The 11,187-nt window shown below is 34.2% G+C and overlaps 2 protein-coding genes across 2 annotated transcripts; one reads left to right on the forward strand and one right to left on the reverse strand.

Annotated features, from left to right (window-relative positions):
* The first annotated feature begins 254 nt into the window (after positions 1-254).
* LOC137838138 (kihadalactone A synthase LFS) lies at positions 255-4,440 on the forward strand. Its single transcript, XM_068647378.2, has 11 exons — positions 255-461; positions 538-733; positions 1,235-1,333; positions 1,464-1,515; positions 2,048-2,169; positions 2,281-2,381; positions 2,467-2,525; positions 2,644-2,700; positions 3,024-3,069; positions 3,568-3,647; positions 3,963-4,440. The coding sequence occupies exons 1-11, from the start codon at positions 372-374 to the stop codon at positions 4,051-4,053; spliced, it is 993 nt and encodes a 330-aa protein (XP_068503479.2). The 5' UTR covers positions 255-371; the 3' UTR covers positions 4,054-4,440.
* Positions 4,441-5,110: 670 nt separating this feature from the next.
* On the reverse strand, positions 5,111-10,812 carry LOC137838137 (NADP-dependent malic enzyme). Its single transcript, XM_068647377.2, has 19 exons — positions 10,083-10,812; positions 9,312-9,432; positions 8,907-8,981; positions 8,515-8,666; positions 8,325-8,430; positions 8,130-8,195; positions 7,881-7,976; positions 7,711-7,782; positions 7,544-7,627; positions 7,368-7,466; positions 7,110-7,157; positions 6,961-7,014; positions 6,640-6,738; positions 6,470-6,559; positions 6,295-6,372; positions 6,092-6,166; positions 5,909-5,999; positions 5,493-5,621; positions 5,111-5,393 (listed from the first exon to the last, which is right to left on the reverse strand). The coding sequence occupies exons 1-19, from the start codon at positions 10,232-10,234 to the stop codon at positions 5,305-5,307; spliced, it is 1,776 nt and encodes a 591-aa protein (XP_068503478.1). The 5' UTR covers positions 10,235-10,812; the 3' UTR covers positions 5,111-5,304.
* Between the last annotated feature and the right edge of the window lie 375 nt (positions 10,813-11,187).

Here is an 11,187-nt window from a genome sequence, read left to right on the forward strand (position 1 = left end):
TAAAAAGTGTTCTTAAAACATAAACTAAAAATTATTAAAACAATAACTTGAAATAGTGATTAGATAATACATGCTTTACTCACCCAAAAGTTTATCATCCAGATAAGGATAAAATACCAATTTAAGAAGAAAAAGAAAAAAAAAAGGAAGAACCAAGAAATTTCTGATACCAGACAAACAAAATAAATATAGCAGAAAATTTATTTATTTATATATATATATATATATATATATATATATATTTTAAAAAAAGCATGGCTGCTACAATTTGCTTATATAAAGCAAAGGCAATGTTGAGTTTTGTTTGGTGGTCATTGGAAAGTGCAAGTGGTTTCATAGGAATTTGAGGTTGTCTTCTTTGCTCTTCAAACATGGGAAAACAGAGCACACAATTCTCTGCCCTCAACTGCATCGACCTATCCAACTCTGACATCAACCAATCCGTTCATTTACTCAAACAGGTTTGCTTTTTTTTTTCTTTCCTCTGTTTCATCTCTCTGTTTTCATCTCTTGTGATCTTATGATGTTTTGTTTCAGGCGTGTTTGGATTCGGGTTTTTTCTACGTTGTCAACCATGGAATAAGCCAGGAGTTCATGGACGAGGTTTTTGCACAGAGCAAGAAGTTTTTCTCTCTTCCTCACCAGGAAAAGATGAAGATTCTCAGGAATGAAAAGCACAGGGGATATACCCCTGTTCTTGATGAACTACTTGATCCTGAAAATCAAGTTCGTGGTATGTATGTATGCAGTACCCATTTCGTATTTTTCTGCATGTTTGCGTAGATTCCACTCTGTTTTCTTTTTGCTGATTCTGAACCGAATAAAACTTGGATGGTTGCTTTTGGATGTTACCATCTTGTCAGAATTGATGTTTTGCTTACCTAATCTATTTTGATATTGATGTTTGATACAAACTTCTGTTACGTCAATCACCCAAATAAAATCTCAATTCTAATTTAAAAACAAAACAAAAGAGTACAGAAACAACTATATCTTAGTTTTGATCACACCGAACACAAAACTTAAAGTCATTTTCTTACGTGCTACAGTGTTGATTTTCTACCAAAATTGAAGCTTTGCATGGAAGATCTATGTGTTGATATTTCATGCAACCCTTTACTTTGTTGATTATTACAATAAATTATAATTCTAAAGCGCTAGAAGTTTTGAAATAACTGTGTCTAAGTTTTGTCTTTCAAAACCTTAATAACCTTTTCTCTGCTTGGTTAAATAGGGGACTATAAAGAGGGGTACTATATTGGAGTTGAAAAAGCTGAAGATGACCCAGAATCGAAGAAGCCTTTCTATGGTCAGAATAAATGGCCCGCACCAGGTAAACGAGTCAACTTTTTGGTCTTCGGGACTTTTGGAGACGAAAACTCTGTTTTCTACCAATCGAGTCTTCCAACTTTTTAGATTTTTTTTCTTCTTTTAAATTTTTCTCGAACCCTTTTACCATGTAGATGTTTTGCCGGGGTGGAGGGAGACCATGGAAAAGTTCCATCGAGATACACTGTACGTTTTGCTGATGTTTTTATTATGTTTTTTGACATTTGTGTTGCATGTGAAACTAGCTAACTGTTAGTTTGTTTATGTCTCACCTTACTTTATGAAAACCTTGGTTTTTAATAGATGAAGCAAGACTTTCAATTACAGTTATGATTTTGTCACTTTTTTTGTTTATAATTCAGACATGTGATGCCTGTGCAGTCACTCTGCTGTCTAGGACATTGATGTTTTGCTCAAAATCATGATCATAGACTGTTTTTTAAAAGCTTGATATGGAAGCAATGTTTGGTTTTCATCACAACAAAAAAATTTCCATTGTGTTTCTTGTTGTCTATTTGTTCCTCTCCCTAGGGGATCAAGGTCTTATTTTGTTTATTTTCTTGTCAATGTTATTACTCCCTTCCCTTGAAGAAAAGAAATAGACCATGTTTAACTGTGTTGGTTGTTCATATGTACTCAAATTCTGCATTGGCGGAAAAGGGCTTAACACTTTTTTTCTTTAGTAATTTGTTTCTGCCTGTTTTGTTTGGTAATCCAGAGAAGTGGGGAAAAGTGTTGCAAAGATAATAGCCCTTGCACTTGATTTGGATGAAAAGTTTTTTGACCAGCCAAAAATGTTCGGAGAGCCAATTGCAACTCTGCGTTTGCTTCACTATGGAGGTATTGTAATGGATCTTGTTTAAAAGAAGTCTTGTAACACTGATGTAGAAAGTGACAAATTGCAAACCAGCAAAAAACTTATACTATTATATTCATCTTTGTTCAATGAAGGTCAAATCTCTGATCCCTCAAAAGGATTATATGGAGCTGGAGCTCACACTGACTATGGTTTAATTACACTGTTGGCAACAGATGATGTTGCAGGCCTTCAAGTAAGAAAGCAAATGATTTTTTTTTCTTCAATATTACAAACATTTGTGTGTAATTAATTTAGAGCAATAATGTCTTCCATTGTAGATATGCAAGAATAGGGATGCTAAACCTCAGATATGGGAGGATGTGGCACCATTGAAGGGGTTAGTTCATATGTCATTGTAGCTTTTATTTCTATTTGCATGCAACGCAGTATTGAGAATCCTTTGCCATGCCCTTCTGAATAATATTGCATTATCTGATAGACTGTTTATATTGCAGAGCCTTCATTGTGAATCTTGGTGACATGCTGGAGCGCTGGAGCAACTGTATTTTTAAGTAAGAAATCTTTCCCACTTTTGAATATTTCTAATTTTGAATGAAGGCAGGCATAATTCTGAGGACATTGATTCGTGTGATTAGCTACTACTACTACTACTGCTACTACTACTGTTCTCTAAGGAAATACGAAAAAAAGTACTAAATTGGTATCCTATGTTTCTTTAGGCTGCTAGAATGAAAATTGTAAGCTTCAGTAGAAGCATAGACTGTATATGTACATATGTGATTTGTGATTAGTATTTTTTTGAATATGTGATTGGAACTTTCATCTTTTTCATTTAAATTTTGTAATCAAGAAATTACATTGTATTTATGCTCAGGTCCACACTGCACAGAGTTCTAGGAAATGGTCAAGAAAGATATTCTGTAAGCCCCAGCTTTTTTTACTTTTACCTTCTGTCATTTAAATTCATAGCAAAATCGGTATTAAATTGTTAAATACATAACATAATATATTTGACCTCCCTAAAGACCGACCTCATTATTTATTCATATATAACTTTGAATTTTTAAATTGAAGATGTTTGTACTCAATACTTATCTGGTCAAATATAAATAGTATTTTCAATATTTATCTTGTGGTGTTGTGGTTCTCTATTATCTTCTATCAGCATTGGAATTCATAATGCTGAGGACAATTATTGGTTACTGGTTACAGCCACCAGGATTGACTTCAGTCACTGTCGTTGATCTTTCCTTTTTTTTATTCATTGATAGCGATACCATGAGACATCACTATGTTATTATATTCCAAAATTTGGTCTCTTTCTTGATTATGCATTTCTGTATATCATATCAGTTTTAACTTGCAAAGCTTGGCAAAATCATGCAACATGCTCATCCCTGTGCTGTTTCCTTTTACAGATTGCATACTTCTTGGAGCCTAGTCATGATTGTCTAGTAGAGTGCTTGCCTACCTGCAAATCAGATAGTAATCCCCCCAAGTGAGTTAAACATGTCATCTAAATATTAGCAGCATAGTGTTTATGTTAGAAAGTTAATATCACATTCAGATTCCATTCTGAGGCTTGTTTGTTTAGTCATATGAATATTTATTTATAGATGAAAATAATAACAAAATATGGGCCAAGTAGAGTAAGTACTAAAACAGGCCATTTATAATATAAAGCAATGTGAATGAAATTGCCTAGTTGTTCACCCAAATTTTATGTAGACAACTCAATCAGAAGCAACCATAGTATTAAAATATGTGCTGTTTGTAGTGGCTCTTAACATCTTTGCATTTTCTCTTTTACCAGATTTCCTCCCATCTTATGTCAGGACTACCTGACTCAGCGGTACGAGGACACTCATGCTGATTTGAAAATTTACAAGAAACAGCAAGCTTGAGAGGTCAACCTTTGGAACTGAACAGTGTTTTTTCAGAAGAACACTCACTTATGCTGATTTGGATATTTACCATAAAAGATAACGTTAAGGATTTGGTCTTTTGGAGCTGAGTAGCCTGGAAATTTTGTACTGCATGTTGTTTTAGAGACAACAGCATCATATGTTAGACATGTTATTTAGATTTTGTTGGAATCACAAATTAGATTGTCCTGGGGAAAGGGGTGGGGAGTTAGCTATATATGGTTTGGTACTTATTGTTACACCTAAAACAAAAACATGAATGAAATCAACCGATGTATTTTATTTATTCAGCCCAATGCTGGGAATATGATATGAAGATGAAAATTAGCATCGCTTCTAGTCAATAAATATACTTTGCAACCAAAAGTTTATGTTTTAACTACCTTTATTAGTGTTTGTATTTCTCCAAATGTTTCACACAATGACATTCTTTTTATGCATCAATATCTTATGTGGTAGTGGTAGTACGAAAGTTTGATGTGTGGTGGTGATAAAATTGGAAATGATGTAGAAATTGTGTGGGGTTCCATTGAAAAAGGGGAAGAAAGTGTTTTTTTTTGTGTGGATGGAGTGATGAGGGGTGGTCCAGAAGCCAATTTGGTTTCTGTCAGACACATGCAGAAACATCCAGATCTTATGTGATTGTCCTCAGTTTCTTATCCTATTTGAATTTATTCATGGTCAGATACCTATTAATGAAGTATGCAAAGTTGTGGATAGAGAGAGAAAGAAATAGAATGGCCCTGTCAAGAGATTATGGAAAAGTTGGTGTCCAAAAATTGAGTCTTTTGCTTTAAAGAAAGCATTCTAATCCCAAAACAATGGGCCAAGCCATTAGATTAAATATTTAATACATAAAGCTAAAAATTAGTAGTAATTATATATTTTAATTATGACTTGGGTTGGATTTATACATGTAAATTATTAAAATTAAATAGAAAAGGGTTCTTGTGCATGTGAATATTGGTCACTGATAGAAATAGAATGTGGTGCCATTCTAATAGTAAGGTTTATTGAGCTAGCCATCAGCATGATATGAGAAGAAATTAAGATTCCATAATACAAAGCATTGTGTTTATTACAGCCAAAGCCAACAGTGATTAGCCCCATAATAAAAGCATAATTCACCAGTAGTTTTGGTGATTACATGATAAAAAGCATAAAACCACTCACATATGCCACCTACACATGTTTATTACAGCCAAATTTAACAATGATTCGCACCATAATTCACCTATAGTTTCGGTACACAGGGGTATACATGCAACTCTCAGCATACTTCACAAGATTCTGAGGACGAGGAAGACGTGTAGCCAAGCCTAAAAAAAAGTTGAACACAATTGTTAGTTTCAAAAGAATATCAAATGAGACAAATGGGTAATCTATAATGAATGAGAGTTGTGATAATGAGCACAAACCTAGCTCATATGCCTTGGCAGCAACATCTGCAGCTATGTTAGCTGAAATTGTTCTGATGTCAGAGAATGGTGGATAAATCAACCCCTTTTTGTAGTTCTCCTCAGTCACTAGTTTAGCCAAGGCTTCCGCTGTATATATAAAAATAATGTTGAGTGAGATGTTAAGTTGCATAGTGATGTCTAACATGAAAACTTTTATGAAAAAAAAATATATGAATAATGTTGAGAATTAATTTGTGAATTTTACAAGATCCAAAAAGCATTATTAAGATCTTAGCATTGCTAATCATGAGTTCATTCTTGTAAAACTAAATAAAAGAAAATGTGCAGTGGGAAGAAGCTTGAAAGTGACACAAAGAGGACAGAAAGAACAAAACATCATGTCTGTTGAAAGTATAAGTTTGTTGTGCACTTACATGCTGCCAGAAGCATATCATCATGTACTCGGATTGCTCCAGAGATTACCAACCCCAAACCAAAGCCAGGAAAAATGTAAGCATTGTTGGCCTGAATGGACAAGACAAGACTTAGCCATGATTCTGTGTTGTATAACCAAATAGAAGAATAACCGGTCATTAATATGAAGAGGATTGCAAAACCTGGCCTGAATAGTACACTTTGCCCTTGTATTCTATAGGATCAAATGGACTTCCACTAGCAAAGATTGCACGACCCTGTGTTTTGAAGACAAGCAAAGATAAGTTGTGGAAGTTACTATTGCAAATAAGGCATCATTTATTTGCATCAAATCAAAGAACTCTTTCAACCAGTTCAAGAAACAAATGTGATTCTCTTATTTTACCTCACTCCATTGGTAAGCTTCTTCGGCTGTACACTCAGCTTGTGATGTTGGATTGGAGAGAGCCATAACAAGAGGTTTCTGCAGAGAAGGCATGATAGAGATACAGTTTGTATCAAAGATTGTCTATCTAAAGAATCACACAAATTATCACATGCAAGAAAGGATTAGAGTTTACTTCATTGATAGAAGCCAAAGCCTCAATTACTTCCTTTGTAAATGTTTTTCCCACTCCTGATGATCCAACCAAAACTGTAGGCTTGATTACCTGAAGATGTAGACTGATTAAGGACAGATACACATCAAGAGATAACCTACTGCAAGTAATCAACAGACATATTTTGACACCTTAACAGCTTCTAAGAGACTGTCAACAGGCTCATGTTCATGAGCCCAAGGCTTCTTGAAATGTTGAAGTGAATCCTTTCTTGAACTAACAATCAAACCCTGAAAGAGAAAAAGGAAATGTATTGGAGAAACTTAAACTATTAAGACAAAAAGATAACATAAATTGAAATAAAACGTATGTTTTTTTTATAAAGCTTTTATGTTCAGCATCACTATGCAACTTGACATCTCAGTTATGTTGACACCTCGAGTAACAACAATCATCTGCCATCATAATAATAAAACATAATTTCATGGAAGCCTGAAATGTTTTTTTACTACCTTTGAGTCTACAAGCCATATCTTCTTGCGAGTCTCCTCTATAGGTATCTTTGTCTGCTCAAGAAATATATAGAAGAAAATCAGCAATTTGGATTGTGAAACCAAACAAACCAACTTGACCACTGCATAAACAATAAATAGCTATTCACCCGCTTTGACATCTCAAGAGCTATAAGTTCTGCAATTCCTGTTCCTGCCTGAAAACATTACAGAAGATAAATTGGACAGAATAACTTGCCAATTACAGACAACAGGTGATGGGAGAGACTGTGCATACATATGCCTCAAAACAAAACAAAAAAATGAAATAAAGGGGTATTTAAAAGTTTTCATAACTAAATACTATTTATTCTATTCAGCATCAGGGAAAGATGTATAAATATTATGTTAGAAATGGGTAAAAATACCTCTCCAGCACCAAGGAACAAGAATGTGTGGTCAGCCAAAGAGCCACCAATGAGCTTCAAGGCTGCCACAACCCCAGCAAGAACAACAGATGCAGTCCCCTGACACAACAATGCATTAATAATTAGAACATAAAAATCTTCAAGATGTAGATGTCATCCTTTATGTGACTTAGTACCTGAATATCATCATTGAAAACAAGATGAGTTGTACCATATTTTGCAAGCAACTCAAAAGCGTTGTGGTTTGCAAAATCTTCAAACTGCAGAACAACAATTTTAAATAGTCTGATAGTAAAATTGAATGAATTCAGAAATGTTAAGAATCATGCACAAAAATAGAAACCTGTATAAGAACTTTTTCTCCGTAGTTTTGCTTGACAGCAGTCATGAACTCATGCAGAAGTTCGGAATATTCCTAAGGAGAAAGCAGAAACCAAATCTATCAAGATTGATGCAAGTTAAGAAAATGATGCTCATAAAAGCCACATGCATCATTAAGTTAGTTATACAAACCTTCCCAGTGGCCCTCTTTTGTCTAAGCCCAATGTAGAACTCATCATTCAGTAGTTTCTCATTGTTTGTTCCCACATCAATGGTAATAGGCAAACACTAGCCACAAAACAAGAAAACATCACAATAGAACTCACGAGAGTGTTACTTTATTACTCACTTAATGAAGTTCTTAATGTTAAATGTTCAAAAAAGACATATGATGATATAAATCATATAATGAGAATGAAAGAAAATATGTAGAGTTCTTACTGCTGATGGACGAACTCCTCCTAATGCTGTGTACAAGGCCAATTTACCAACAGGAATTCCCATCCCCTAAACCACATTCAACATGATTATGTAAAGAGTAAATCATCTTCTGTCATAATATATCTATATATTTCTTCATAACTTGAGTGACAGTTTTTCATTGATTCCCTTGGGGAAATATTCAAAGTCAAATACCTGACATCCAAGATCCCCAAGTCCCAAAATTCGTTCACCATCAGTTACAACAATAACTTGAATACTCTTCTCAGGCCAGTTTTTCAAGACCTCAAGGATCTTCCCCCTGAAAAAGTTCAACAGCTCAATGACCCTGCATTAAAATGTAGCCCAAAATTTCATACAAGTACATGAATAAAGAAATGTGTACTTCTCTTTCAAACTTATGAAAAGACCCTGAGGACGCTTGAAGATGCTCCCATATTTCTGGCAAGCCTCACCAACAACAGGGGTATACACAATTGGGAGCAGTTCCTCAACATTGTCTACTAGAAGTTTGTAAAACAGCCTTTCATTCATCTCCTGTGTAACAGCAAAAACATGTTTCACCTTTCAATTTTCAGAACTAGAGAAATACTTTATTTTCATTTTCACTTTTCATGGATGAAAGAAAGAGCATTGGTATAAAATATTTGCAATAATGTGCCACTTCATGAACCAAATATTAAAGGGGACCTTAGTTAACATCATGAACAAGACAAAACTTAACCACAAACATGCTGCGTTGTGTTAACAGAAGATACGATGAGTAGAGAAACCTGCCTGAAGTTCCATCATAGCTATGTACTTTTGCAATGGCACCTGATACTGTCGAATATTGTTTATCAACTGTTTCTCCTGTAAACAGTAGTAGAGAGAAGTGAACATGTTAAGAAGTGGACTTTAAGCCTAACTCAACTTCATAAAACCGGTTTACTGGGACAAATATTATGGGTAGTCCGATAACAGGTGACACGAAAATGGTTATGATATCATATTAAGAAGTGGACTTTAAGCCTAACTCAACCTCATAAATCCGGCTTATAAGGTGAGGTTTGCATCCACTTATATACAATGAAATGTCCTCGTCTCTAGTCGATGGATCTCCAACAGAATACGAGAGAAGGGCCAAAAGGGAAACAAGTATAACAGAAAAAAATCATAGTTCATCCATTAATCAATGCAAACCTGAAGTTGCTGGGAGGTAATTGTAGGAGGTAATAGTCCACGCAAATAGTGTGCATCTCTCTCTTTCTCAGTGAAAGCAAGCCCCTTGTTATACTGTGGATCTCTAAGCAAAGAGTACCCACTGCAGCACAAAAACATATAGAAACTCAGACCACAATTTCAGCTAAAACAAAAATATCAAATATAATAATCACTACCATTCCTATCTTATATATGTTATATATACTGTCTGAATAATATTTTCATAGACACTTATAAAAGAAGAAAATAAGAACACAACATGAACTAAGTTTCTTTCACTAGCTAGAATCAACTTATGTACTTAACTTCTACACAAACTCACTCATCCAAATTCCTATATGTTATGTATGGAAGTTGTAAGTCTGGGTCAGAGCTTTGTTAAAGTCAGCAACTTCAATTTCTGCTAAAAGAGTTAAGTTTCTTTCACAAGCCAGAATCAACTTATGTAGCTAACTTCTACACAAGCTCAATCATCTAACTTGCTATATGTTATGTATGGAAGTTGAGTGGGAGGTATTTTTTATGAAAAACTTTCATGTATCTCATGCAACTTCACTCAGCTAGGCTGATACCTCAAGTAATAATAATCATCTGTCATTAGTATCATCATGTTAGGTATCACAGACAATCTTACAGACAATCTCACAGTCTAGTAAAGTGCATACAATTATTTGAAGCCATGAAGCTAAAAACACTGAAAGTGTGCAAACTAAGAAACATAGATTGAACAAGGTAGAGAGAGAGATTGACCTGGCAACTGAGAAATTCCATGGGGTGATAAGTTGGTCCTCAGTGGCATGATCCTCACCGTAGACATCTTCAACACCACCACTCACGGTTGATCTTGGACTCAGATCAAGCACTGACTCACCATCTCTCAGGGGCTTTAAAATGCTCTCCATTCAAACCACTGTGTCTCTGATATGATTGTGAACTGTGAAGTGCCAAAAACAATGTCAATGATCCACAACACCACAAACACTGCTTTTATGTATTGACATGATGACTTGCAATAGATTAAATAAAGGGAGTCAAGGAAGAAAAGTAAACAAGTGTGTGTGTCGTTTTCTATTCAGAAAGTGAACCATGTGAATGAATACACCACTTCTTCTTCATTGCATTAATAAAATAATAATTTTCACAGTGCTTTGAGTTGTTAGATTCAAGTGGAGCTATTTAAAATTAAAGGGGTTGTTATAGCAGAAGAAAAAGAAAATTCGAAAACATGCACTGTACTTTTGAATAGTACATGCTCCTGACTTATACAATACATGAAAAACATGAACTGATTATATGAAAAACATGTTTTATGAAAACATAACAATGGTGAAACAAACCACACACAACACAATACAATACAGATTCTGATGAATTCAAGGAGCAAATATATATTTCTCTGATTTTCTTTTCTGCTTCTTTAATCTTGCTTTTTTTGTTAATTTATTTTAATTGGTATAATAAAATTTTAATTTTAATTATTAATATATTTAAGATACCGACACAATAATTTTATTTAAGGTAGGGTGATGTCTGGTGAAGGGGAAAAAGATGAAAATATCTGTCAAAAAAACAAAAGAGAGAAAGAAGACAAAACAGAAGGGGTTGCACTCATGTCTGCTCACAATAATCAGAATATCTTTCAAGAACTATGAAGCAATTTGATGGAAAAAATGAATTAGAAATAGAATAATGATGTGGAATATACTGTTATTTGAATATTTTATAAAGAAAAGAAAGCTTCAAAGTATCATTTTTCTTATTTTTATTTTATCCTACATATTCAATCGAAAATAAAAAGACTTGGACTTTTGGTACAACTGATATAACTTATATTAATCCAAATATAATTAGAAGA

Source organism: Phaseolus vulgaris, chromosome 4 (assembly GCF_051622355.1).
Source record: "Phaseolus vulgaris cultivar YP4 chromosome 4, ASM5162235v1, whole genome shotgun sequence".
Lineage (NCBI taxonomy): Eukaryota > Viridiplantae > Streptophyta > Magnoliopsida > Fabales > Fabaceae > Phaseolus > Phaseolus vulgaris.

What these genes read in the sequence shown, in the direction of transcription:
- LOC137838137 (XM_068647377.2), bottom strand. Translation starts at nt 10,234, where the DNA reads ATGGAGAGCATTTTAAAGCCCCTGAGAGATGGTGAGTCAGTGCTTGAT. An exon ending in AAAAGAGGGCCACTGGGAAG is followed by an intron (nt 7,783 to 7,880) that starts GTTTGTATAACT and finishes CTTTCTCCTTAG; the next exon opens with GAATATTCCGAACTTCTGCA. An exon ending in TGCCAAGGCATATGAGCTAG is followed by an intron (nt 5,394 to 5,492) that starts GTTTGTGCTCAT and finishes ACTTTTTTTTAG; the next exon opens with GCTTGGCTACACGTCTTCCT.
- LOC137838138 (XM_068647378.2), top strand. Translation starts at nt 372, where the DNA reads ATGGGAAAACAGAGCACACAATTCTCTGCCCTCAACTGCATCGACCTA. An exon ending in TCCTGAAAATCAAGTTCGTG is followed by an intron (nt 734 to 1,234) that starts GTATGTATGTAT and finishes TTGGTTAAATAG; the next exon opens with GGGACTATAAAGAGGGGTAC. An exon ending in GAATAAATGGCCCGCACCAG is followed by an intron (nt 1,334 to 1,463) that starts GTAAACGAGTCA and finishes TTTACCATGTAG; the next exon opens with ATGTTTTGCCGGGGTGGAGG.